Source organism: Aspergillus bombycis (genome assembly GCF_001792695.1).
Source record: "Aspergillus bombycis strain NRRL26010 chromosome Unknown contig00071, whole genome shotgun sequence".
In the NCBI taxonomy this organism is placed as follows: Eukaryota; Fungi; Ascomycota; class Eurotiomycetes; order Eurotiales; family Aspergillaceae; genus Aspergillus; species Aspergillus bombycis.
This window is the reverse complement of record NW_019170073.1, coordinates 59563-87362: the sequence shown is the minus strand read 5'-3', so window position 1 is coordinate 87362 and position 27800 is coordinate 59563. Positions and strand designations below refer to the sequence as shown.

General features: G+C 47.2%; 8 protein-coding genes across 8 annotated transcripts; 5 read left to right on the top strand and 3 right to left on the bottom strand.

Moving 5' to 3' along the window:
* Positions 1-605: 605 nt before the first annotated feature.
* Positions 606-3289, bottom strand: ABOM_007652 (M13 family metallopeptidase; the record flags this gene model as incomplete). Its single annotated transcript, XM_022534781.1, has 5 exons — positions 606-683; positions 778-1178; positions 1242-2343; positions 2394-2899; positions 2959-3289. Coding segments are annotated over 5 exons (2418 nt in total), but the record flags the coding sequence as incomplete, so codon positions are not given.
* A 6136-nt stretch (positions 3290-9425) lies between these two features.
* Positions 9426-10753, top strand: ABOM_007651 (guanine nucleotide-binding protein subunit alpha; the record flags this gene model as incomplete). The annotated part of the gene is made up of 5 exons (XM_022534780.1): positions 9426-9555; positions 9606-9790; positions 9877-10040; positions 10093-10351; positions 10412-10753. 5 exons carry the CDS (start codon positions 9426-9428, stop codon positions 10751-10753), a joined length of 1080 nt encoding a protein of 359 aa, XP_022387125.1.
* Positions 10754-11781: 1028 nt separating this feature from the next.
* On the top strand, positions 11782-12917 carry ABOM_007650 (mitochondrial 37S ribosomal protein mS38; the record flags this gene model as incomplete). The annotated part of the gene is made up of 2 exons (XM_022534779.1): positions 11782-12142; positions 12223-12917. 2 exons carry the CDS (start codon positions 11782-11784, stop codon positions 12915-12917), a joined length of 1056 nt encoding a protein of 351 aa, XP_022387126.1.
* A 959-nt stretch (positions 12918-13876) lies between these two features.
* Positions 13877-14857, bottom strand: ABOM_007649 (H(+)-transporting V0 sector ATPase subunit c; the record flags this gene model as incomplete). The annotated part of the gene is made up of 6 exons (XM_022534778.1): positions 13877-13941; positions 14017-14120; positions 14194-14350; positions 14433-14562; positions 14707-14719; positions 14841-14857. 6 exons carry the CDS (start codon positions 14855-14857, stop codon positions 13877-13879), a joined length of 486 nt encoding a protein of 161 aa, XP_022387090.1.
* A 372-nt stretch (positions 14858-15229) lies between these two features.
* ABOM_007648 (uncharacterized protein) lies at positions 15230-16933 on the bottom strand (the record flags this gene model as incomplete). The annotated part of the gene is made up of 2 exons (XM_022534777.1): positions 15230-16660; positions 16712-16933. 2 exons carry the CDS (start codon positions 16931-16933, stop codon positions 15230-15232), a joined length of 1653 nt encoding a protein of 550 aa, XP_022387089.1.
* A 2006-nt stretch (positions 16934-18939) lies between these two features.
* Positions 18940-19320, top strand: ABOM_007647 (YqaE/Pmp3 family membrane protein; the record flags this gene model as incomplete). Its single annotated transcript, XM_022534776.1, has 3 exons — positions 18940-18956; positions 19107-19241; positions 19299-19320. The coding sequence occupies 3 exons, from the start codon at positions 18940-18942 to the stop codon at positions 19318-19320; spliced, it is 174 nt and encodes a 57-aa protein (XP_022387098.1).
* A 2514-nt stretch (positions 19321-21834) lies between these two features.
* ABOM_007646 (uncharacterized protein) lies at positions 21835-23907 on the top strand (the record flags this gene model as incomplete). Its single annotated transcript, XM_022534775.1, has 1 exon — positions 21835-23907. The coding sequence occupies one exon, from the start codon at positions 21835-21837 to the stop codon at positions 23905-23907; it is 2073 nt and encodes a 690-aa protein (XP_022387097.1).
* Positions 23908-26242: 2335 nt separating this feature from the next.
* On the top strand, positions 26243-27663 carry ABOM_007645 (phosphatidyl synthase; the record flags this gene model as incomplete). The annotated part of the gene is made up of 2 exons (XM_022534774.1): positions 26243-26610; positions 26709-27663. The coding sequence occupies 2 exons, from the start codon at positions 26243-26245 to the stop codon at positions 27661-27663; spliced, it is 1323 nt and encodes a 440-aa protein (XP_022387096.1).
* Between the last annotated feature and the right edge of the window lie 137 nt (positions 27664-27800).

Sequence of the window (27800 nt, the reverse complement as noted above, 5' to 3'; positions counted from 1 at the left end):
AACTATCTGCAGGCAAACTGCATCACCATAGCATATATACCTCCCCCTCCTGCTCATATGATCAGAAGAAACATGAGCTATACATCGTACTTTTGTGAATTCGAGGCTGTTTTAGGTAAGTAGCTATCTGATCTTCGATCCGAAACCTTCGAAGCCAACATGAGCCGGTCAACTCCACGCTAGGCCTTTTCTTCCCATCATGTGGGGATTCCCTCGAGTCGACTACTGTCTCATGTCAAAACTCTGTTCGCCTTGAACAATGAAGTGCCCTTTTGGCCGTGTTTAGGCAGCCTACCAGCAGGGCACTTGACCTGTCACGAGCACAGGCATATCTCGCAGAGTTATATTTTGGGAGCGGTAAGAAAAGTGCGGTGACTTGTCGGTATTACGCAGCAAGGCAAATGGTGCAACCACGGCTAGTTACTAGTATAGGCCTATCTGGTAGTAAGACCTCGGATGTTCTTTGAAGAGATCAGCCCGTAGATAACGCGTGTAATCCATTCTTTACACGTAGATAGAAGTGCTTGATAAATCCATAATTATTCCCACAAATTACGCCATTCGTCCGATGGGTTATGAATAGTCCCCTACTCCGTCCTTTTCCGCTACCAGAGCTTGCAGACGGGCTTCTTCACCGGGCAGTTAAACGCTTCCTTGAATTCTCGAGAGTTTTCCATCGTTCCCTATGGTGGCTGTTAGCAACACTGCTTTCGTAAGATGTTCTATTTGATCACAGAAGCCAGTGCAAGACTGAAGAAAAGAAATCATAGTACTCACAATAATCCTTGCTGGTTTCGGGGCATGTGGGTCGTTGTAGATAGCCTTTCGAGCGGCTTCTGCAGTAGTCTTACTACACCACCAGTTTGCATATGAAATAAAGAAGAGCTGCTCCTTGGTGAACTTAGAAAGGCCAGGCAGCTGAGGATCCGAAGAGACCTGCTCATGCTTTTTCCAAGCATGATATGCCGCACCAATGCCTCCAGCATCCGCGATGTTCTCACCAAGAGTAAGACGTCCGTTGACGTGGAGGGGCTCCGAATCCTGCTCAGGAGCGGTGAAGTCCGAGTACTGGTCGACAAAACACTGGGCTCGCTCTTCGAACGCATCGACCGTCTTGTCATCCCACCAATCAGTATAGTTTCCAGTCTCGTCGTAGTGTCTACCTGTCGAATCGAATGCTATTGCAGCAGCGTAAGTCATTGCGTTCTCTGTTTGCCTATGCATATTGTCTCACTACTTACCATGTGATAGCTCGTGTCCACTGACAGCTCCAAATGCTCCATAAGCCAGGTATAAAGGAGCAGACGGCCCGTAAAAGGCCGGTGGTTGCATGATCCCGGCAGGGAAGACGATTTCATTGCCAGGAGGGTTATAATATGCGTTCACGGTGGGCGCAGTCATGCCCCATTCATTTCTATCCGTTGGCTTTCCTAGCTTCGACCATTCATTGTATAGGTCAAACTTTGCGGCGGCGACTGTATTCTCAAAGAAAGTTTCGTTGGATACATTCAGGTGTTGATAATACTTCTCCACATCTCCTGGGTCCATCACGTTAGGACTTTTTGTGGGATAGCCAATCTTCTGAACAATGTTCCCGACTTTCTTGATGGCCAGATCTCTGACTTCGGAGGGCATCCAGCTCGTCTGGCGTAAGGTATACACGAAACGCTCCTTGATGTCTGATACTATTTGATCGCCGAGTTCTTTTGACGCTTCGGAGAATGAATCAAGAACGTAAAATCGGCTCAACGTCCAGCCAAGGTTATCGTCCAGGGACCTAATACATTTCCGCCATCTTTCTTCTGTAGCCTGCGGGTCCTTTCCTGCAAGCCTATTGTTGAACTCACGAAGAGGCTGGATTTTCGCGTCTTCTACTTCATCTGCGTAGGTCTGTATAATTTTCCAGTTGAAATAAAGATGGATGACTTCTCTTGGGGTATCGTTTAAGATGGATGACAATGCTTCCATATAGGACGGAGAGCCCACTATCAAACGATCACTCCTATATTCCGATGGTGCCAGAGCTGATATTATGTCCGACATGGAGATTTGTGGGAGGAGAGATTGGGTCTCCTCAATTGTCCGCGGGTTATAGGACTTAGTCACATCCTCCTGGCTTTGTGTGTCCGGAGTAACATCTGCTATTTTCGCTTCAAAAGTAACGACGTCGCGCAGATGGTGCTTTGTCCCACTACTAGCGGCAAATTCTCCAAGCACTTTCTCCACTACCGTAGTGTATTCTTTGACAGTTTCTGTACTGTTATAGTATTCTCTTGCTGGAAGTCCAATTTCACCAAGCGGATTCACAAATATTGCAACCGAGTCCGGGTTACGATCGTCAGGCTATAAATGTGAGGCATATTCAAAGCCAACAAGGAGTGTGGATTACTCACAGCAACAAACGGGGATACCAAGGCCTCGACACCGGATTGCATGAGGTAGAGGATTGCTTTTGTGAGGTCGGCATCTGATCCTTTAAGAGAGACCGAATCTCGGCTATATATCTTCTCAAACTCGGCCAGCATGTTATCAAGCGGTTTGCTTCCCCGCTTGGTGACCGTCGTCTCATCCATACAGGCAGTGTATGCTGCCTTCAATTTCTCAAAATTGTTCGAGTCAGCCGGCTCCGAAGGTTTCGAGGAGCTAAGCAAGTGACGAAGGCGCGTCTGCGCGGTTTCACTCATCATAGTTCCAGCAAATATGGCGCCCTGGTCAGGGCGCATGTCATGCCGTTCTCTCCACCCCCCGCAGACATACTGGTCAAAATCGGTGCAGGGATCAATTTGAGCATGATTCGGATCAAGATTATAGAGGATTTCAGATGCGGCATGTACACATTCGGGGGTCTCGCAAATCGAAGTTGTCACAGGACGCGGAGGAACGCTTTCAGATGGCCCGTCTGATACAACCACCCACTTGGTCAGAGAAAGCAAAATGGCAAGGGTAATGGTAACGTACCTGGAATTATAACCCAAAAATAATAGGAGACTGAAAGAAATGACAGAATCGCAAATATCGTACAGCGGGCGAGGGAGAACCATGATGCATGGTTCCTCAAAGGGTCCTCCCGAAGCACACCAATATGGGGTTCGGCATCTTGGGGGTATCCAAGAAGCGATCGGCTTTTCTCAAGCTCAGGCGTCGAAATGTGTCGCAAGAGGGAGGCACTTTCAAGCTCCTCATCGCTGGTACATGCACGATAAGCACCCTGCTGCTGTCCAACGGAAGGATTGACTGCTAACCTTTTAAGGGGGGAGCTGGGCATGCTGTCCTGCAGACCGCGCATCTCACCTTTCACACGGGGCACAATCACATTCAATGGTATAGGATGATGAAGATCGCACTAGTCTGCAATATGATTTCATATAGAAGTCTTGCTAGCACCATGGAAAAGCATTCAAGGGTAAGGAGATAAATTAGAAGGTATGGCTGTTGTTTCACATCCATTGATGGCGTCACATGGTTATCATTGATGAGTCAGCTTAATCCCTACGCTCAGAAATGTCGACACTTGTTTGCTTTACTGTACAGCATAAAAAACAAAGAACAATCACTGTTAAGAAAAGAGAGAGAGAGATAGAGAAAGAGATAGTTTTGAATGAACCCCACATAGCACAATTGGCAGATCTTAAAGAACAATCTTCTAAATGCGCCTATACGGTCGAAAGTCTACCGTACCTAGTACTGGATTACCGTACTACAACACCAAATACCCATTTAATTGGACGAAACAAACGCCCCACAGCTCCGTTTAAGCTTATGTTAAATTGGCTCAACGCTGAAGGTATTCTCCCGAGCTTACCGGCCTTTCTTACTATGAAGTGCTGCATTTCCTGTTGTACCTAAAGATGTTTTATGGCAGGAGCTGTGTAGTCGAGAGTTAAAGGAATACACCAATATGGGCATGGCAACCTGGAAAATAAGCGCATCGGCCTCATCGCAGCTCACCATACCAATCAAGACATATACGAATCCTTCACCAAGTTTGGTCGGTCCTTTTCAGTGTCTGAGATACACCCTGATCTATCACAACGCCAAGGCTAACAAACCTCGTTTTCTGGTGTCGTGAGAAAGCATGGCTTTGCTAGAAATTTCAGTCCCCGCTTGGGCATGGTGTATTTCGTAGGGCTTCTACTCAGTGCTAGGTGAAAGGAATATATGATCGAGCACCTTTCCAACCTCGCGAGTGAAACATAGTACGGTGATGATACAATCGTAGATACTAATAGCTCACTATAGGAGCAGAAGAAAAGCATATCCCAGATTCAGTTAGGTGTTGATACTTGTCACTCCATTCCAAATACGACCAGCTCCGCAACCAGGCGGAAATGCCTCGCACAATGTTCGGGATTTGACGCATTCAAAACGGTGGAGTTACCAATTAAATGACGATGGACGGTTCCGCGGCGGAGAAGAAATCATTGGGATTGGCTAGAGACAAAAAAAAAGTTGGTAAAGCGACTGGTCTAGAATGACATTCCACATTGTTGGCCTAGTTTTCTATCTCCATATCGGTATATGATCTACTCTTCAGCAAAGTAAGACAGTTATTTTCGGGTTTCTTTTCTGTTTATTTTTCTTTTTCGCTTCTAGAGCTTTCTAAAACCATTGTTGATGGTGTGGAGTACTAGCACTGATGTTGGTATATGTCATATTGTCTAAATACCGATCACCAATAGATACAATCTATCATATAGATGGGACATGGTGACTCGCCGAATAACCTTGTTTTGGCTTTCTTCCCGGCGTTCCGCTGTAGAAGGGACAACGTATCTAACCAGGATTCAACCAAGTCGTTAAGGTTGGGGAAACAGTGGACCTATAGCAGCTGAAAATATTGGCTTGGCTCGTGAGCGGAAGAAGCCACGCGAGAAATTAGACCCAACTCTAACCAGCCCAGCCACCAATCCGCAAGAATATCAAACGTAACTAATTGCCGGCAGACATGGACTGCTGTTTCGAGAACTCTCCCGCCTAGGATGTGAGGACAAGGAGCTCAGAAAATATTGAAGTCTAAGCCCTTCCACTACCACGCGAGAAACACAGGATTGTGATCCATCATATGTTTGCAGTACATATCGTATACCTTCTGACAGGTGTGCCCTGTCGAGAGGGCTGCCTTGGAAGGCAGCACGTAGCATTGGCGGCAACGGTGTAGCATGGATCAAGGCTACGAAACCTTACAGTGAAAGCACTCCGCTTGAGATGTGGGGCTGCAAAAGTGAAACATGATGTAGACGAGAATCAATTGCTCCTTTAGGCAATAAAATACACATGGCTTGAAGGGCCATGCCATGTCTTCAGCTTGGGTTGCACGTCTAAGATAATTAGCAAGAGCCAATAGCAATGGACTTATCCTGTCAAATTTGGGCTCGGGAAGCCTCAAATTTGCAGAAGACATCCTAGATCAAGCTAATATGAATGCGGGGGAGAGATCGGTAAGGTCTGCAAAGTGCACTAGGTAAGGACCGTTTCTTTCCAGTTAGTATCTCCATTTGGGGGGGGGGAGGGGCAGAAGATATGAGATGAAAGGCTAGGAAGCCAGGTCAGACGGTATGGTACTGGACAACCTTAATGTTGACCTCTGAACCACAAATCGACTTCAAGTGAAGGCTGAGATAAGCTTTATGCATAGTGTAAGATTAAAATAAATATCCAGAATATACGGAGTAGATCCTTAAAGCATTAGGCACATGATGTTTAATGACCACCCGTCGTCGTATTGCTAACTAAGCACAGGCACAACAAGTGCTGCAGAATGCACCTGTAGCCCGTAGGAATGCGCCCTTGTGACTGCTGCCAGACTCACTAAGGTTGGTCAACTCGTACAATGTACATAACTAGAAGTATATGCATGTTCTTTACAGGTTCACTCGCTCAAGGGTAGTCCCAGTACCACACTCGATGATTTACTAATAATGCAAATATAAGTTGAATTTGAGATCACAGGTTACTCAGAAAAGGAAAGAGAGATGAAAAACAAAAACAAAAAAAGAAATATTAGTTCAAAAGGGTAGGAACACAAGAATAGACATTGATACATTGTGTACTATTAATATGATCCGTCAAACAAGATTCCGTGGACATGTCTGCAATGCATGGCATTGTTTACTATACACAGTAGTACCTGTCTGACATGAGCTCAGTCATTCTTCGCTCGGGACTCGTCAAGATTGTGATGGATGGAATGGGTCCTGGAGGCCGGACCTTGTCTGCCCCCCTGCCTTAGTGTCGGAGCGGCGGCCCTGTTCGTCGTAAAGCTGAAACCGGAAGAATGAAATCCGACACACCAAATGACCCACATGCGGATTTCAAGGAGTTCTGGGGTCTTTGGTTCCCGTGGTCGCTCTCCCCAGTGATTTTCGGAGAGGAGGAATTGCTTCTTTTTCTTTTTCTTGCCTTTTTTTTTTAGATTATTTGTTTGAAACTTGTAATATCGTTGTCTACCAAACTTTTCATTGCTGTAGGGCACAGATCTTAGAATAAAGTTTGGCGATTCGAACAATAGACTTTCCATGGTTTCTTCAAGCGAGAGAACCATCCGTCGGGTGATGTTTTAGGGGGTAGCGACCGGTACTAAGTGATACCACAGAGCAGGTGTTGGCCCTTACCATGGACCTGGGACCACCCACATGACTCGACAAGAGAGTACTCCATCCTATATGTACAATCGTAGTAATGTTCACTATGGCGTTGACCAATAATACCAAGGTTTATAGGTTGATCATTACGGTGTTCGAGTGTTATTGGTAGTCCTTTTCTTACCCTTTCGTCTCTACTGTGTATTTATGTTCTATAATTGTGGTGATTGCTCCCTTTTATATATTGTATGGGGCGATCTTACCATATACATAGCAATTAATTAGCGGGGTGACGGCATTACGTTTTATAAGCGAGGTGGGTGAAGTTTTAGGTTCAAAGAGATCATTAATGCACAAAACCCTTCAAACAGTCATACGAATCATTCCTGCTCTTTTTTATTATTCTGATCTATCGGGAACGGATTTACGAGCTCATTTCTTTTCAGCCCCATAACTCCCTTCCCCATTACCCTCGGCAACAGGATCAAAAATACGGAATCCAGGAATTTCAAATACCATAACCTGAGTGAATAGGAATGAAATATCACATCAATAGTGCTGGGTACTAGTGAGAGTTCTTATCTGCCGTAATAGAACCAGCGAAGAAGCAGCCCTTGTTATTCTAGCAAACATCTGTCGATCCGTGCGTCGCATCCGTACCTCGTGGCAATGTTCGGTTGCAGGTACTGGCAGGAAGGGGGGCCGGGTGGGAACCAGTGGAAATTTTGGATCGGAGACTCCGGCTAGGCTTTGTGGTAAGTGAGACGGAGTTAACGTCGCAACCAACATGCCGTCCGAGGGTTTAGGGATGAAACCTTAGGTAATCATCAGGCAATACACCTTATCAAGTTATGTAGGCATGTTCGGACTGTACAGGACAGGAATTCCAAGGTTTGAGAGGATTATTTCAATACTAGTGCTAGTCAAAGGACAAGTCCAAGATTCGGAATTTAGTTCATGGTTAGTGATACATTCAAGAAGGAGGGGGGAACAAAGTGCCGACAGGGTAATACGTAGGTATTTATTTACAAGGTAGATAGTAGTAGATGCATACTCCGTACCTACAAGACAGTTAGTTAGCGACCGAGTTGAGGCTAAAGAATCGTCCAAGGGTGGAACACTTTAAATTCTTTTTTTTTTTTGAAAACCCCAGGAGTTAAGGTCACACAATAAGCAGCCTGTATTTGTGAATGGCTTTCTTTTCGAGTAGATTTGGAGGGGGGTTCACTCACATGTTAATTTTGGCTTTTACGTTATTTGATATTATTAATCTTAAATTTCATGTTTTTTTTTCTTGCTTTTTCCTCCCGATGTTGAAGTAAAATTCTCTTTGAGAGGCAAAGAGGTACCTCGCTGGTAATAAAGGTAACAATGGGTTGGTACCCGCCGAGGCTAATGGCACTAACTTTTGCTAAGAACGGGGATGCGGATACTAAAGAATTAACGGACGACACATGCCACGCGCATCTGCTGCTGCTAGAGATCTAGCATTTACATTCTTGGTTCTAGTGCCAGGGCCACCCAACTCCAGAACCGAACTAACGAACTAGCCAAAAGTCCACTGCAGGATGGATGACTCCCAAAAAGTACCTAAATGGACTTAGTTATCTTACCCGCGCGCTGTGAAAATGGGTCCCCCTCTTCCACTCTCTCTGTCTCTTACTCCGATCGGAATTGATTGAATATAACTAACAGATTGCGCGACATTACCACGGATACTACTCGTTCCTTACGGACATTGCTCCTGGTCTTCTCTTCCTTACGCTTCCCACCCCCACCCCACTTGTGTCCCTTCTTCCCGCTCCCTGAATCGATTTCTGTGCACGGCAGCGATGTACCACTTGTGGCTATTAATCTTACTATATTGATATCCGGAGCCTTTTTTCCCTTTACTCTCCCCCTCTCTCTTCGTCGTCGCCGCTTACCTACTGCTACCAACGTCCTCATCTTATCTCAACGCCTCTAAGAGTCGTTGACGCAATCAAACGCCCGCTTTGAGAGCGGTCGATCAACCACTGCTGAATAGGACATTCCTTTGCGCATTTTGACGTCCCTCATTGGTTTCGGCAGACGTCGCATAAGCTCGCAACTCAACTCATATCTACGCAAACCTCCACAATTGAGATCCCTCCGCTTTGCCATCAAAACTCGGTTTTAACTGGGACTGAACTTTCTAGTGGCAACAATTCGCAGAACCCTGCTATATTCCATAACTTTTTCGAGTTTGCGCTTGGAGTTCGTCGTTTCCGTCGCTGGGTAGCTGTGCTGCCTCCGAGATTCTCTATCTAATACACCCGGGGGTAATCTGCTGCCAGATAGCCTGGTGTGAATTTCAACATTATCGCATTTGTCGAACGGTCCCACAATCGTCTAGACTTCAACCAGCAGCTCTATCCAGGTTTCTGCCGTGACATCAGCGTGCTGTGTCGTACGAACGGAACGCCAGAGTCCACCTCTCGAGTAACTGTTTCAGCTGGAGTTCTTGACTTTCACCCTTTGATCGCAAACAGAGGCACACCCGTGTTTTCTTTTTTGCGTTTGTTTCGCTATTTAATTCCACCATCCTAAAATAATACTATAACTACAACAAATCGGTTAGTTGCTCCCCCCAGCGAAGATAGCTTGCCCACTCGTATTCTGTCTTGGTGGTCGTCGCATGTCTTAAACACCACCTTTTGAGTGGTCATGAGCATTTGTCAGGCGTGTCCCCTGATTCACCTGCTGCCATTGGACTTCGCTTGTTTCCCTCCCATGTGCGCATTAACGCTGGAGTTCTTAAACTAATTCGCACCTTCATAGGTCGTGAACAGGTTTTCTTATAAGTGAGAGAAAATCATAGACAACATGGGTTGTATGAGCTCAAAGCCCGTTGACACAACGGATAAGGATGCTTTACAACGAAATGCTCGGATAGATAAGGTCCTAAAAAATGACAAAAAGGTGATGGATAGGACCATCAAAATCCTCCTCCTCGGTAAGTCTCTGGACAATTTCCCTTGGTAATATGTATTCACAGACATTTAGGTGCTGGCGAATCAGGAAAATCAACAATCATAAAACAAATGCGCATCATCCATTCTAGGGGGTTTCCTGACGATGAGCGCCGTCAAACGCGTGCAGTAATCTATTCCAATATTGTCATTGCATTCAAGGTTTTGATGGATATTATGCGCACGGAAAGCATCGAGTTTGAGCAAGAGAAGACCAAGGTAAATAAGAATGGGCAGTCAGCCATTCACCTCTCCCTATTTTCATCCTGTTTGAAGCATCGACTAATCTTGATACCATTCTACAGCCACTTGCGGATTATGTAGATAATCTGGAGTCTGACGTCGGCTCAGATGAAGCATTCTCCGACCTCAAGGTTCGCGATGCCATGAGAGATATGTGGAATGATGCAGGGGTGCAAAAAGCTGTCGCTAGAGGGCATGAATTTGCTCTTCACGATAATTTGCATTAGTGAGTGCCGGTTTCTTACCAATAAAACAGACGGCTATTGACCTTGTTATAGCTTCTTTGATTCACTTGATCGGATATTCGCACCTGGCTGGCTTCCCGACAATCAGGACATGCTGCAAGCGCGTTTGCGAACCACAGGAATTACGGAAACTCTCTTTGAACTTGGCCAAATGAACTTCCGAATGATGGATGTTGGTGGTCAACGATCTGAGCGCAAGAAGTGGATCCATTGTTTTGAGGGTGTGCAGTGTCTTCTCTTCATGGTTGCCTTATCAGGCTATGACCAGTGCTTAGTGGAGGACCAGAACGCTGTAAGAACCTTGCACTCCCTTTCGGATTTGACACATCTAACGCCATTTTCTTGTTAACAGAACCAAATGCACGAGGCCATGATGCTGTTCGAGTCATTGGTTAACGGAGAATGGTTCAAGCGCAAGCCCATCATTCTTTTCCTGAACAAGATCGATCTCTTTAAGGGCAAACTAAGTGTTTCCCCCGTTTCTAAACACTTTCCGGATTTCAACGGTTCGAATACGGACTTTGATGCTGCGGCAAGATATTTCGCTGACAGGTTCCGCGGCATCAATCGCATTCCCGATCGAGAGATCTACATCCATTACACCAATGCGACCGACACAACATTGCTGAAAGCAACCATGGATTCTGTGCAAGACATGATCATCCAGAAGAATCTGCACACTCTCATCTTATGATAATTAATGTTTCATCAGAGACGATTGGCTTCCACGATGATTTCCGTAAGCCTGAGACTATTCTATTCACTCAGCCTTTCACGTTGCATTTTCCGAGCGTTTTCCCCTTCTATGACCCCTTGGCCCTCTCCTTAGCCTTGAACTATTCTCTTCATGCTTATTCCCCTTTTCTTTCCTTTTTGTTATACATGCATCGAGAAAGCGTTCTCGGCCGACTCTGTGCTACAGTTCTACTATGCTACCCTGCATGAAAAGCTTACACTACTACATGGTGCTTCATTTTGTTCGGTTCAGCGACGAGTCTGTTTCTTTCTACACCATGCAGATTGATACCATTCTATTCTTTTATTCTCTCTTCTCCTGCCATTCATCAAGTCTGGCGGTTTCCATAGCTACTTGTCTTTTTTTTGTCCCATTTGTGCTGTAATACACTGTGGCGAAAGCTTCGGCTTCTTGTTTTCATAATATCTAGTCCCAATCTTACGAACATTGACAATCTGGTCTGGGCTGAAGTGTCTATAGGTGAGGATTCCTGGCTTCCTGGTGTTAACTGTGACTGGTACGCTGTGGAAATAGTAGCCTATTCCTGTTTGAGGTGCGGCTGTGTAAACATGAACTTTTTTTCTTTTCCCCTCTCGGTGATTATTTTCTCTTGTCCTGGTTGAAAGGAGGTTGTTTGGAATTATTATTCGGACTATGAGCAATATACTCCGTAATGTTAATCAGGTTGCGTAAGAACCTGATGCCATGTGATGGGTATATGATCTAGCTTTGAAAACCGAAGCTTTGCCAATCCATTATCCCCGATATTATTATGTCTCCGTGTAAGTAAATTCACGAAGAGGTGGAATGATCAGTAGATCACCTGATCGGCCTGCTCTATATGCCTCAGGTGTCTAATGCGGACAGAGCTTTACCGGATTGGGCTTCCGCCTGATCGGCTCAACTTCGAATTCGCCTCAGACGACTTCTAACCGGCGTTGTTCCCGACATACTTACCCAGTTTCTGGGCTATTCGACGTCGGAAAATGCTGTCATCTTCGTTACGCCGAGCTGCATGGGCTCCTATTGCTCCCATCACCGGCATCGCTCGCTCGTCCAGTCAAGCTCTTCCAGCTTCCTCTAATACCCTCTTAGGCACGGCACAGCATGTCCGTCAGCGCCGTTACTCCTCATCTTCTTCTTCAAAGCCCAGCGACGGTTCCAGAAAAGTCGACGCTTCTTCTCAGACCCCCGCCAAGGGCGTGAATGCAAGCGAAAAGCGCGAGGGTAAGGCTTCCAGACGAAGGGGAAAAGATAGCAGTGGCCGCAACGGTTCCAAGTCGAATCAGCATACGGTCTTCTCGAGACTGCCTAGCGTTCCCTCTACCCAACACCTTCAACCCCATGGTGAGTAGAAGTAGCACCAAGGAGGCGGACAAGGCTCTTAGATTGTCTTTTGACTAACTTTTTTTCCCCTTGCGGAGCAGACGTCCATGTAGCTTCATTCTTTTCTATCCACCGACCTATCTCCGTTTCGACCACCGTTCCTCCTCCTTCTAGCCCTGAAGCTTTTGATGCCATATTCACCGCCAAGAAATCCATGAAACATGAATCGGATGATGTGATTCTTACTCTATCCTCCACCGTCAACTCCATGGAGAACCCTGCCTATCACTTAGGCGAGCAAGAAGGCTCTCTGAACCACTTCGACATGGAGGGTAACCAGCTCGACGGAATGAACATGGCGGAGCTGAAGGTTTCCGTGGAGGAGCTCACAAGGCGACTTCGCCCATTTCACCCCCCGCCGCCACCGGTTCCCTTCGACGAAGCGAAAGATGCCGGTGCCGTGGAGTCGGAAAACTTTTCTCCCCGCGAAACCAGTTACTCCACCGTTTTGACCATCCACGAGTCCACACATGCGGATGGTCGCAAGACGTACGAAGCCCATACGGGTCCTTTTGTCCGCACTCCGGATATGGACGCTCCTGGCGCCGGTGAGAATGAAGCTATCATCGACGTACCGTCTCAGCCCGGAACCACGTACATTGAGCGCCTGCGCAACAACCGTACCATGCAAGCGATCAGCACCAAGAGACGGCGTAAGCTGAAGATGAAGAAGCACAAGTACAAGAAGCTTTTGCGGAAGACGAGAACCTTGCGTCGCAAGCTTGACAAGGCTTAATTGGGATATCCCTATTACCGCCTCCTTCCTCATGCACTGTCCCTTCCCGATCACCTTCCTCAAGTCTCGTGGCACTTTGGAGTTATACATTGCCATCTTGTCGGACTTGAACTGGTTGGTGATTCCCTAGGTGCTTTGTTTGTGTCCGTCCTCATGGTTCTCACGGTATATTCATTTGCTTGAATATTACACGTCCCTTACGCATTGTCCATTCTATAGACAGTATCATTTACATAGCTATTCTTTATATCACCTTGTTTGATCGTTGAAGATGGACATATAGCTCTGTATTTTTAATGTGATTTTCTCGACGCAAAGCTCAAATTGAGCCCTGTATACTAGATACAATGTAAATCAGTTAACAGTTACAAGGATTACAGCATGAGAAAGTATGAGAAGCAAGGTTGCAGAATAGCGGCCCAAACGGAATACATGACAAAATATATCTTCAAACAATATATATTTACGATATCAGCCGCACGGTTGAAATGCACCACTATAATAGTATGAGGTCTTTTGATTCCAAATAACAGATAACATCCCGAATCGAATCTTGAAAGCAAGTAGTAGCTTGAACACAAACAGCAAATAACCGCATAAACAGCATGTCAGCATTGCAATGTAAATGATCCATTCCAGGACCACAGCGACTCCGATAAAGTACAGGTACAACGCAGGCTTCAGCCATGCATTGTATCTACCACGACGACCCACCCATCCTACCATACAGCCTCGGCCTGTATGTAAGAACCATAACTCTTGACAGTTGAAAGATAAGCCAAAGTTCCTCCCCCAGTTCAGCTGCTGTTTATCTTGGTTCTCGTGACAGTATGACAAACGTTCTTTACCAGGTAAGCAGCAAGGCGTTTACCATGTCACATTAACCAATCTAAACCAATGTACTCCGTGTGCGAAGAGGATTAATTGGAAGTTCTCGCACAAAGATTGTCAAAGATGACTTAGCACTTGGCATCGATCTTGGCACGCGAGTTCATGAGAAGGGCAACGATGAGACCGTAAAGACCTGTTGTATGGTGCGACGATCATTAACAAACTGGAACAAAAGACCAGGGACTGGATTCAAGAGGCGGAAACTCACCCAAAACTTCAGCGAAAATGAGAATAAGAATCATGCCGACATAGAGCCTGGGTTGTTGGGCTGTTCCGCGGACACCAGCATCACCGACAATACCGATGGCAAAACTATACATTATGTTATCAGTTCCCAAGTCTTGTAGAAGTAAATTGTATTCGATCCCTCAGGAATGAGACATACCCAGCTGCCAGACCAGCCAGACCGACAGCGAGACCTGCTCCCAGCTGAATGAATCCGGTGTATAGAGGGACTGTCTGTGCCAGGTCGTTCGCGATCAGGACGGACACGACCAGACCGTAGATACCGATGATACCCGCCATGACAATGGGAACAATGTCTATAATTATGCACAGTCAGAATCCTAGACGCTTATAGGCAGGCAGTGCTATCGGGGTAGCTCATTGCGGCCTCTAACGTACTCTTGACGATCAGATCGGGTCTGAGGACAGCCATTCCACAGACACCGACGCCGGCCTTAGCGGTTCCATAGGCGGCACCGAAGCAGGTGAAGACGATGGCCGAGGTGCAGCCAAGGGCACCGAAGAAGGGCTATTTCGGTAAAGAAAAAATATCAGCCATGCTTTCCTCAACGGGCAACATTGTACGTCAAGCACTGGGGAAGCTGGCTAAGCGGTTCCGTAGCTAGCTGGAGCTCTAGCATGGACGGCATCGACAGAGTGTGGAGATACTCACCGCATAGACGGGACTATATGGCTATAAAGTTAGCACACAGGACAAACGACTACTATCCACACTGTAGTAACGGAAAACCATACGGCACAGCGACCGAATGACCGAGATAGGAGTCAAACTAGGAGATTACGTACCAAAGCTCTGTGGCCATTTTGAAAGACTAGACGGGACTCAAAGAGAAGGATTGATTAAGAAAAGTACAAAGAAGGTTATAGGAAGCAGTCCACACAGGGGTAGCGCCGCGTAGACAACAGTTGCGGTGATGTGAAGGCTTCGGTTGTTGATGGGAGTTGAGGCGAACACCGTGTTGCTGGTGTCGTTGCTCTTCGGGGAGGCTGACGGACCGCATGTGCTGCCACGTGATCTGAGGCTTGGCATCGCTCATCGGAGATCGGAGTACGGAGTATACTAGTTGCATTTAGGGAACTAACCAGCTGCTGTAGATAGTGTTTACAGTTGCAATTGTATTTCTCACTTTTTGTTTCAGTAGCTATACATAGGTGGCGTTTTGGCCCCTTTCACTCTATGAGGCGACTAATTTGACTCGACACCCCGGTATATCAAGTTTAGTGCCAGACTCCAGAATCTCTTGCTCTGGCCTGATTGGAACGACAGGTTGCGAGTAAGTCATTGCTTTCTCCGATAGTGCTCCAAAGCAATTAGGCTTAATTCTTAGGTCCTTTTGGGACGCACCTTTTTCTGCTTGAGCTACGAGCGTCTCGTTATCGAAGACGACACCGAACTGGTACGAGATCGCTCCCTCCTGGGAACCGAGTAGCTCCGGCTGACCGTTCTGGACATGTTCTGGCTCGACAGAAACATAAAATTGAATGTAGTCCCCGGCCCTAGCCACTTGTGACAAGGTTGACAGGCCATCAACAACGTGTTTATCCTCAAACCAAGGTGGCGCAGTCTGTGCCGTGCTTGTGCTAAAGGGAGAGAATATGTTATCCAACGTTGTAAACTCATTGTTCTCGTAGGGTTCTAGAAACTTGGTCTCGTAATCAAGCGACAGGAGGCCCTGTTTCTTGCCCCATCCGCCACCGCCGCTCATGACCCGGTGGAGTTTACCTCCGGCTTGCACTGACCTCACAAGTGTGGTCTGAAAGCCATCGGATTCGACTTGCGAGTTGCTCGAAGGAGACTCGACTAGAGCCCAAACAGAAACCCTACGGTCAGTGATATTGTGTTCTTCAATGTAGCGCGGCAGCTCTTTCTCTAGTTCAGACGATGCGGGCATCGGGTCCTTCGATGTACCGTTTGGATGTTTTGCTAGTTGGCGGAGGATGTTTCCCATGCTGGAGATAACCTCCCTTCGCTGGCCAACGGGATGTAAAGGAAGTTTCAATGTGTTGTGTACAGAACTTGTAGTAGAGGATACTCGACAGCGCGAAAGCTCGATCGATCGATCGAAGGTAAACCTGGATGAAGAAGGATTATAGGACCAACGAGTCCCAGATAGAGTGTTTTCGCTGCCATTTATAAACAGTGTATTGGCGAGGCGTAGCCCAACCTCATGGACAGCTCGTCGGAGGGTGGCATTATCCGAGCCATACGAAACTTCCGTCTGGAAGGAAAATATGAGGGCTGATTCCTCAGTTTCCGACCTCCTAATGCGTCGAGGCGCAGCAGCCCTCCCTTGTAAGTTCGCCGTCCTCGCAAATAGGAGGGAGATCCCCTCGGACTCTGCCACGGCGCCATTGTCGGTTTCGTCCTTGAGAGCCGATGGAGTGTCGGGCAATTTATCAACAATGGCGACAATGGCGTGTACGGGTTCGGGGGAATCGGATGTCCGAGCCTTGCGATAGAGTCGATTGATGCATTGTTCGAGGAAGGAATTGGTCGTATCTGCCCACTGAGCAAGACTAGGGGTTAAGAGGAGAATAGGAATATGGTCCGGTCCTGCGAGCGACAGTGGTATAGGAGGCAGGCTCGAAAGGACGTCCTCTGGAGTCTCTTCGACGTTTAGCTAGTCGCACCCTCGTACAACACCGGGGAGGCTTACAATCTCTTCGGGAGTCCTCGTTAACCAAGTGTGAGCAAGAAAACGATCATCTGCGGCTGCTTTTGTTTGCGTTGCAAAGCATCTTTGTGGCACACTGCGCTTCCGTAGATACGGGCTCAGCTTGCGCAGTGGACGATGGCCGGACATCAGTGGGAAAGGGTTTGGTTTAACTGCTAGCCGTGCTGGGATAGCAGGCGGGATGGACCCGAGTATCACCGACATGGAATCATGAACGTTCAATAATTGCGCCCAGAATTGACTGGTAGGGAAGACCGCCTCATGAACTAGGTTGAAGGAAACACTTTTTTGGTTTCCTCCGCGGACAGTCAGTCGGCTGCCAAGACACTGGAGTTCTAGACGGAGAGCTTCCCCGAGTACTACTGTACTGTGTCGTAATTACCCACCATTAAATCATCATTTTACAGATCATGTATGTACTTTTTAGGTATGGGCATCGCACAAGTTCAACAACTTAATCAGGTGGTATATGGTTAAAGGAATAAGGAATATGGTGGAGGTAAACCCCACGTCGTCACTGGAATAAGGTGTTGTCAAGATGAGGCTTGGTGAGGAATCTTGGCGCAGTTGATCGAGGCTGATTGAATATATCTATTCTATTTTTATTATTTTCTTGTCTATTTGTAGAAAGTAAGTCAGAAAGGTTCCTTGTACATCGTAAATTGACCATAGCCAACTTGATTGTTCGCGTAGCGCCATTTGAAACGTTGGAGGTCTGTAAGCCTATCATTTAAGTGGTGTAATGCATCGTCCCCTTGTTTCCATTCTTTGTATTCTTGAAGCTCATTGGCGTGGTGATTAACGTGATAGTACTCCCATGACGTAAACCGCGTGTACATCAATATATAGAACTGCAGAAAACGACCTTGTTGGAGGTACAGTGAAAGTAAGTCAATCCTGAGGGTCGTTGAGGATATGATATCAGCTCGCAAGAAATCCCGGCGCTAGGTAATTGTAGCGGTGGAGGCCAGAGAGCATATACTAGCATTGCCATATAGCCAGCCTACTACGTACTAGTAGTATACGAAGTACTATGTACTAATACTAAGCCTGACTTGTAAGGTCATAGGGCTGTGCGGCCCACTGCTTGTTAAACCCGTGCTCCATGGAGCCCTGACATCAGTCAATGTTCGAACAATACTACTAGTAAGAAAGGGACCTGAACTTGAAGCGCCTTATCGGAAAATATAAATAGAAATAATTGAATATATGATGACGATTATTACTTAGTTCTAAAATGAGATTTTTATTTCTTCTTTTTTTTCTCTCTTTTTTTTATACATCTTTTTTTCCTCTTTTAGAGGCACTTCCGGTGTGTAGAGCAGAAACTGGTCAGCCTGGAGCCGCCAAGCTTTTCCAGGCAACAGAATTTAGAGGGAATCTGAGGAGGGCCAGAAAAAAAAAAGGATAGTCATGGTGACATAGCAGTTGGGCGACTAAAAAACAATCCCCTTGCCGGTGATCGTATAATCAGGTAGCGCTGCCAAGGATAACAAGCCACCATGAACTTAAGGGACGCTCTCCATTTTGAAAATTTCACCCTTTCTCATAGATCCACTTGTGTAGTAAGGATGTATGTCCATGCCTTCTTTTGCCAAACTTGACGACGACGACGACGCAAAAGTCACCCGACAAGAAAGCTGGATCGGAGGGCTCGGCAGCGGGAAGTTCTCGATGCACATCATGGGAGATTGATCCAATGGGAAAAGGGCAGAAGGAACCCTGAGCCACAGTTGACGGGGGACGTATGACGTAGCTATTCAGAACCGATGAAGCATCACCTTCTCCTTATGGTCTTGACTAAGGGGAAATACTACCTGTGTCCATCACCACCCGAAGAAGAAAGAATTCCATAGTAGCACCAATTAACCTAGTCTTCTAATTAACTAGTAATAGTCACTTAGCCTAACCCGGTCCTAAGCCCCATCGGGAGTCCAGTAAAAATTAGTAGTATTACTGCCTTGGGGCGTTTTTTTTTCTCTTTTTTTTCCCTAGCGGAGGTGCTCTCACGTTATCTTGCCGCCCATGATCTATTAAATCATTTAAAGAGCCCATCGCTTCTCTCCCCGTCTTCCTCCTGAAATCTTCCCCATTCTTCCCACTACTGCTACTACTCCTATCACGGACCTAATTCGTGCTGATTTTACCACCGACACCTATCTACCCCGTCTATAGAACCTACACACGTTCCTCGTTGACACTCCGTCACCATGCCTTTCACTGCTTCGTAAGTGAGCTCCTGCTATCGGCATCGCACTCCGTTGCTCACCTTCCCCCGGATCCCTCCCTTTCCTTATCCCATCGTTGCGCTTCGTATTTACAAAGAGGACGGGGAACGAAATATGAATAAGCGCCCATCTAACCAAGCTAAATGTAGTGATATCTGCAAGATCCTCTTCGCGATCATCCTCCCTCCTTTGGGTGTTTTCCTTGAGCGGGGATGCGGCGCTGATCTCCTCATCAACATCTGTTTGACCATCCTGGGTTGGATTCCTGGTATCATTCACGCTCTGTACGTGTCTGCCTTGCATTGAACTGCATGCCAAGGTTTACTAATTTTGGTTCGCAGGTACATTATATTCAAGTACTAGACAGCTCTCCGCATCTCTGTCGACTGCCCGTTTTGGTTCACAGCGCCCGGTCGAAAAAATCACATCGTTTCGCGTTCAATAGTATGAGATACCAGCTTTTGAGATCGAACTCGCGACCATGATGTTGTCAGCACTGTTCCGCGGCACTCCGGCCCAAGCCACCCTAAAGCAACCCCACTACTTGGCAACCCCCGTGTATCCATTCCTCAACTGCGACGGCGCTAATCGGTCTGGAGCGCTGCTTGCCCGCTGCGATGGCGTTTTGGGTTGTTCCGAATTCCCCTTACTCTCATGTTAACCATGCTCTGTTTTTTTTTTTTCGCTTCGGATGATACCAGCTCATTTGCGATACTGGGCTTTTACTCTACTGTATTGTCAGTGAGATTAGTTTTAATGATTAATGGCAATTGATAAGACCTTTGATCTGTGATCGTGCTAATACTATCTTCTGTAAAGTCCAACAAGTTTCTTGTCCGTGACCTTGATCTAAACCGCCTACGAGCTAAGACTCACATACCTGGTGGTCTAGAAGTGGATACCAACGCTATAATATATCTTGTTATTAACTTGTTTTAAGTACCGAATACCCACTAGATGATACGCAGATCACACTCCACAGGAATCTACTACAAACTACGTACATAAGAAGCATACTCCATCCTCTCCATTGAAACATCGCAATTGTGGTTCTTGGGAAGTGTTGATGGGATTCTTTCTATATTGAATGACTCCGCAATCAATTGTGGCAACAAAGTATTTTTGACAGGCCTAATCATCCTCAATTCAGGTATACCATGCGAATATCTTCGCGTATTGAACAAACACAGTTCCATCTTTCAAACGAAGGGAAAATGATAATAAATAAATAAATAGGAATCCGAAAGAATAGGATACCGCACTATCTGACCCAGCCAATACCGCGCCACCGGGGCCTGGATACAGACGCTCTCAGGTAACAAAGCATAGGCCACGATGCTGTTGTAAGTAGCATACTCCAATTGAGTGAGTATACCCTGCAGGGCATACCCACTTACACCCCAGGGATACCCTCCCGAGTTAAGCTCCCGGCGCAGGAGTGTCGAAACTAGGGTTAGCCAGTAGGTTATCAATAAATTAGGCCCAGCCACAGTAATCGAGACCGAATAAGTTATGTAGACGACCGATGTGCTTTCTAGATTATCTGTTAGCGGACATGCTGGCATGGTATAGATGCTCCGTTCCATAATGTGACTGCATTAGGGGAGAGCTGCGACTATGTTCTGATCTAATTCTCGGTGGTAGGAAGCAGCCGGAGCCATATATCACTTTAGAGTGTAACCTTAACGATAAGCAAGGTATGATCAGAGCCCCCAGGCCGACTCAGAAGGGTTCAAATAAGCTTTAGTTCCTATGCTCCGGGCTTATGTGGGTATTGCCCAATCAGGAAGTCGTAGGATTTTTCAGGTACGACCTTATAGGATGACGGGAAACCACTCGGTAGCTCTAAGTACTAATGTCTGAAAGGGTTTCTTCGCCGGTGCCGTATGGGAAAGCTCCTATCACAATGCATGTCGTTGCAAACTATGCTGACGCTCTAGGGGCATGTACAGCCCATACCACCGGACCATCATGCCATGCTGAAGTATATCGAGCTAGTAGCCTTGGATGTAAACTACTCATGATCTTGAAAATAATAACAGCAATACGTTATATCAGTCCAAGGGTGTAAGTCTTGGGGTCGTAAGAACGGCGAAGGCTGAATAGACTGCAGTCACTCTTCATCAGATAGAAAGATGTCATATTTCTTATTTGACACTCAATTCTTCGGTCTTCCGTATTACCAAAGGTTTAGATGTGTTGTTACCTACAAGAAGTCATCTATATTTGGAGTCAGCTGATCTGACATCATGCTTCGTAGGCTCTGCAGCATCGGCGCCAACACGGCGCGTACTGAGCTTGTTTGCGTCCCTCTCGCCCAAACAAAGCGCTTACCCACTTTAATGCATCCTTTCACAGGCTATTCTGGTATTTGGGTCAATTCAAAAGGTTATTTATGTTTCATGAGGGCGCTTACCGATGTGTTGTTGATGGGGCTCGTCTCAGATCCAGGCTTTTCTCTGCCCACGGCCACTCAGCGCCATGACGAGAGACGATGATCTTTTTTGACGCCGTGGGGAGTAGGATGGCCCCAATATGGCATCGACTACACTAAGCTTTAATCATGGACTTTTTCATGTCTTTTCTTTCAGTTTCGACATCACATCTCTGCAGTATCACCTTGCCTACAGTGTCTGTACCACTGCTGCGACTGTATACCGTCAAGTTTCATCCGATTTACCTTGTCCACTTCCTTAGCATGGTATCCTATAAGTGGATATGACTTCTGAAGGAGACATCACCTTGCGATATTGAGGCTGTGGTGAGTTGATGATATCTATAAGGCTAATTGACGTGCTGTCCTTATTTTCCCATCGAGTTTCTGCACTGAAGTTGTATGGTTTTCTGATGAGTTCGGGTCTAATAAGACACTGCAATATGTTATCATCTCTTCCTCAACGGCTGCCCACCGCATTTCTATCATTAGTTCCGCTTCTGCTAGCTCTAGGCGCATATGGCCAGAAACTTCCGGCATCCCAGCTCGATACCATACCCGATTGTGCTTTAAACTGCGTCGAGAGTTTTATAAACACTGATTATCCGAATAATGCGTGCTCGTCTGTGGCAGATGTCAGCTGTCTGTGTAAAACGAATACAAAGAGTGGTTATACGCTGGGGGAGGCAGCCTTACGCTGCGGCATCTCGTTTTGCTCACTTGAAGTGGCGCTCAATTCAAGTGTCTACAGCATTTGCGACTCGGTACCCGGAGCGCTGCCTCGCACACATGCTACAATAACCGCTACGGTTGTGTCTGTACTATCGCCTACGAGCGTTCCCGCTACTGAGACACACTCGCCTAATGCTACTAGTAGTTCGACTACCCCCACTGATCCTACACCACCGCAGACCGGGCATCCATCGACTACATTCACCACATTTCAAAGCCCGGTATCAGCAACGAATACCGAGCAGAGTACCTCAAGTACTGCTAGCAGCTCACATACAACTCACAATGTAACATCGGGAGCAGCTGCCGGTAAGGAGAGTAGTCTCAATGCAGGTGCTGTTATAGGGGTTTCCGTTTCTTCTGGTATTGCGGGGTTCTTTATACTTGGGGTTATAGTATTTTTCTGTTGCAGAAAAATGAAACGACGGTATCAGCAACCAAAGGACCATGATTTCTTTGAGATTGGAGGTGTTATGGCGGAACCACCCGATTTCTCACTACCTCCAAGGCTTCTGACTCCAGGGCCCAACCCCTCATCCGGTGCAGGACATGGGGATACGGAGACTTGTAGACTCATGTCTCCGTTTCAGCCTGGTTCTCAGAACCCAGCAGTCGTTGTCACAGGTCCGGGCGACGACTATCATTATGGTTCGACGGGGATACACAGCCCAGGAAGGATTGGCTTTGCTATATCCTCTAGCTCAGATCTCGAGCCCTCAATCAGTCAATCATCCCCGCGGACAGTCTCCGACCTATTGCCTGATAAGCCGGCATACACACTCTGCCCGGAACCATTGCGGCTGAGTCAACAGAAATACGCAATGCCCACTAGTGGTGACACATTGTTCGAAGAGGATGTCACCAGACCAAGGAGTTTCCTTGGTGGTAACAGGCAATATCCGAAATATCCAAACATGCAAGCTCCATACAGTAATAATCGGCAGTACAAGCGGCCCCCAAGAGTAGGGCTCCCTGATAACCCACGTGCATTGTTTCACGCCTTTCGAGCGCGGAATGATACTGTCATTCCCGTCGGTTCAGACCGTCCAAAAAAGCCAGTCTACGTTAGTGCTGGCGAAGGGGTACAAATCCCTTACCAAAGTGATGTATACGGCAAAGCATCGCCCCTAGGTCCACGGCCGTATAACGCAAAGCGCAATGAGTATATCGGTGATTACTTGTGGGGCCCCGATGTGGGGGCTGCTAGAGCTCTTCCTGAACCGCCAGTATCCCGCAACGCAGCCCGTCGTTCAGATCAGGAGGTTGACACAAAAGGCAGCTTATTAGACAGTTCCAGTGACGAATTTGAGACCATCAATATTAACGAAAGCTCGGGGTCCCATCGAACGTCACGACACTCTGGAAACTTCAGACCACTCACCCCTGTACGAGAAATTCGAACACCGAACAATGAAGGCCAGCGACAAAACTATTTCGACGAGGATGCGCCTGTAAAGTATCCCCGAATGCCGTTTTCCCGGGCCGTTAGTCCAGCCCGGGAAATTGTCTCTAGGCCTAGGATCGTGCGGCGTGATGATATCAAACGCGTGCAAATACGACGAGGCAAACCACAGCCCAAGGAATTGACTGTTCCTTACTCACCAGATGATTATTGGAGTGGATATAGCCGTAGCTCCCCGTCTGGACCTAGACCGTACAGGTTGTCTGGTGAGCGGTCCTCAACGGAGATACAGGGACGCATGGCAAAGAAAAAGCGTTCATCATCAGAGCGCAATTTGACGCCATCAAGGAGAGGCTCTGACTTGATCCTTCGGGTAGACTGATGGCCAGCTTTGTTTATTCCTTTCTTGTTGTATTTGTTCTTTCCATTAAGTATGTGGTGGCTGAATTCCTGGTGAAGGCCCGTGTACTATGTATAAATTCATAGAATACCGTTTCTTGATAATGATAGAGGGGAAAAGCATGTCCCTCGGACGGGTACCTAGTTGGAGAGGGAGTTGAGCATGAAGGATGGACTGGTTCTTTGTAGTATACTACTCACCTGACTACTTATTCATCTTCCTCAGACTTTCCTTTCTTTGTTTGTTTGTTTCGTTGTTTAAATCTAACTATCGAATAGACTTTAGAATGAGTACAACAAAGACCAGAGGGGCCAAACCTCGCTTATCGCAAACTATCGGAGATAATTCTCAAGGCACAGCACACATACCGTGCTGGTGCCACATCATTCTTGCAGACACCGGCAACATACCCCCAGTGAAGAGAACGAGAGAAATAGCAAGGAAGAAGTGACATTCCATGCTGTGAGATAGGGATCTGTGAGATAGGGATTCTACCTAGCCACTTTGGCCATAATGGCGACGATGGCGATGCTGGCCCCAACCCCACAAGACAGACGCTAAGACCAAGTCGTCCCGTCAAGATCACATGCAGCAAGGTTTCGAAAATGGCTGACTGAGGCTGATGGTCGCACCTTGTAAACCATTTCAGAACGTTGCAGCGCAGCAGCGGCTTTTCTGGCGAGGATCTTTCGGGGTTGGGTCCAATGAACGCATGGGACTCTTCGCTAGGCCTCGGGACTCGGCTGGGCAACCAACCCTCATAGGTCGCCTGGTATCTGTGCCTGCGCCATCGCCGTGATGGATATCGACGGCATGTTCCTCTTCAAACATTCTACTCGGAGATATCGCCCGCAGTGACGTCAGGGGCGGCTGTTAAGATGAAAAATTCCCTCATTCTGGGGGGGGAAACTCGGGGGAGGGTGTGAAGGAGGGCGAAGATGGATGGTTGAGACAAAGAGAAGCGAAGGGGGAGGGAAGTTGAGATGAAACGAAAAAGAAAATCAAAATTAGATAATAATAGTAATAATAATAATAACAATAAATAAATAAAATACAATACTGCGCAGTAAATGACTCAAGACTCCAACTATTCATGTGCTGAATACGGAGTAGAGTGCTTTGATTCTGCCATGTAGTATTTCTAATTTGGTAACGATTCTATGGAGAAGTGGATCCAAGATTCACGATGTTCTCCATCTTCTTCCAACTGTCAACCAAGGATAAACAATGGTAAACTCCATACCTGAGGCATGCATTCCATCCCACTGAGCGTATTGTTCTCAGTACACCGTGCTGCCTGTACGGTACTAGTACTATGGTACGGAGACACTGTGGGACATGGTACATTTTACAAGACACCACACCAGTGCAAAAGGTAATCGAGGTACGGAGTACTCCGTATGGATTGACGTATCGAGAAACGTAAAGGGCAAAGCCACCAACACCACACAACAAGAAAATCACCCACATCATCTCCCGTAACCACAGCCACTCTCCCAATCTTCCTTTCCGATGATATCAACGACGATCCAAGATAATTGTCAGGATGTCTTCCTGCGCGGATCCACTTTGATACCCCTCTACTGCACATCAACTCCACCATCGTCGAGCGATCGAGCACCGGCGTCCTATGGTTTACGACTCGGTGGGCGCCTTGATCATTGCGTCGAGCAAATCAGAATGTGGCATCCCTTCATCACAAATAATCAATCATGCTGTCGCTGCCTGGAATGGACCGGAGAGCAACGGTAAACTTTCCTTTCGGTGGAGTCTCTTCCCTGAGCACGTTAATGCATGATTCCATTTCTAAAAGGCATTCGTCCAGACGGGGTTAATGTTGGAGCCACGGGTTGCATTGACCATGAACCAAACAATCGCTGCTCTTCACTCCACCCGCTGTGCCCTGTCTTTATATTAATGGCTTCATCCTCGCAACCTTGACCCTCTCTCTCCACTCCACTTGGTCAATCACTCCCTCTTCCTTCTACTAGAGACTCTTGGAGTGCAGCCCCGTTGCTGTTCTTGTCTGACCGATCGCCGTACTGCTGTATAACCCCGGTCTTCTCTTCTCTTTCTCTATTCCATTGTCTGGGAGAATCTGGTTCCTGTCGCGGAACACTGCCCATTGATACCCTCGAAACTTGATTCGTTTATCGAGCTGTGTTTTTGGCTTCGAGACGATCTCGTCGACAGACGTGGTGATCGATCTTCAACGTTGACGGTTTCGCCTTCTGCTGGCCGGTCCCACACAGGGCACTCCACAGCCTCCACTATCTGAGGTCATCCCGTAGTGTTACCCACTTTTATAGGAACGAAGATGACGACCGCCGACGGTCTAGGTGCCCAAAGGGTCCGCCGGTTATCCAGCTTGGACGCTGTTCGGGCCGACCTTTATGGCGGGCCCAATGTGGTCGTTCCTCCCAAACATTTGATGGCCACCAGTGACTCTCACGAAACGGCCATAGCAATGGAAATGGCCAAGCAACACTTAGAAGATGAGGTTTCATCTGATGAGGGGTCACCCCGCGCTGCGTCGCCGGTCCCGCGAGGGCCTTTGACCACCACTGATGAGTTTGCGCTCGCCTTTGACATTGACGGCGTTCTGATCAGGGGAGGGGAACCGATCCCTGCGGCCATTGAGGCACTCAAATATATCAATGGGGCCAATCCATATGGAATTAAGATGTAAGCTGTCTCTATACGATTTTTTTCCCTTACGCCAAGTGACATTACCTACTAAATCGAGTGCCATGGCATAAACTAAAAATTGACCTTCCTTCTAGTCCCTATATCTTCGTCACTAATGGCGGAGGCAAGACCGAAGAAGAACGATGCTTGGATCTAAGCCGGCAACTTGAACTGGAGGTCTCGCCGGGTCAATTCATTTGTGGCCACACTCCCATGCGGGAGATGGCGACGCGGTACAATACCGTTCTTGTCGTTGGTGGTGTAGGCGAGAAATGCCGCATTGTCGCCGAAGGCTATGGTTTTAAGGATGTCATCACTCCCGGGGATATCATCAAGACAAGGCACGACACTACTCCATTCCGGAGCTTGACAGAGGAGGAGTACAAGAACTCTCGCGTCCGAGATTTCAGTCAGACCAACATTGATGCCATCTTCGTTTTTGCCGACAGTCGAGACTGGGCTGGTGATCAACAGATCATTTTAGATGTTCTCATGTCGAAGAATGGACGTCTCGGCACACGCTCCGAGACCTTCGACGAGGGCCCTCCCGTATTCTTTTCCCACAATGATGTTGTGTGGTCCACCTCTCATGAACATTCTCGTATTGGTATGGGTGCCCTCAGGGCTTCTCTAGAGGCGCTCTACCAAGCCGTCACTGGAAAGGCCTTGAATACGATTGCGTTTGGCAAACCTCAACTGGGAACATATGAGTTCGCCACCCGCCTCCTTCGCCAGTGGCGCAAGGACACCCACAGCATCAACAGTCCTCCAAACACCGTCTACTTCGTCGGTGACACCCCGGAGTCAGATATCCGTGGTACCAACGAGTTCGACAAGATCAGTGACTCCCACTGGTACTCAATTCTTGTTAAGACAGGTGTCTACCAGGAGGGTACTATTCCCCGCTACCCGCCCAAGAAGATCACCGACAATGTGTTGGAAGCTGTCAAGTTTGCTATGGAGCGTGAACTCAGCAAGCAGGCCAATGAGTCCGCCATCGCAGATGATGTCGACTCCGGCATCGACTCGGAGTCTGCTAACAACCATTGATTGCCATTCACCAGGAAACTTTCAGATTTTACGTTCATCTAAACTTACATTTATTGATATCCCATGTCATCTATATATTTCTTATCTTTCGTGCTGTGCACAGTTTGTTTTTCAATTTACGATGCTTTATGATTCCC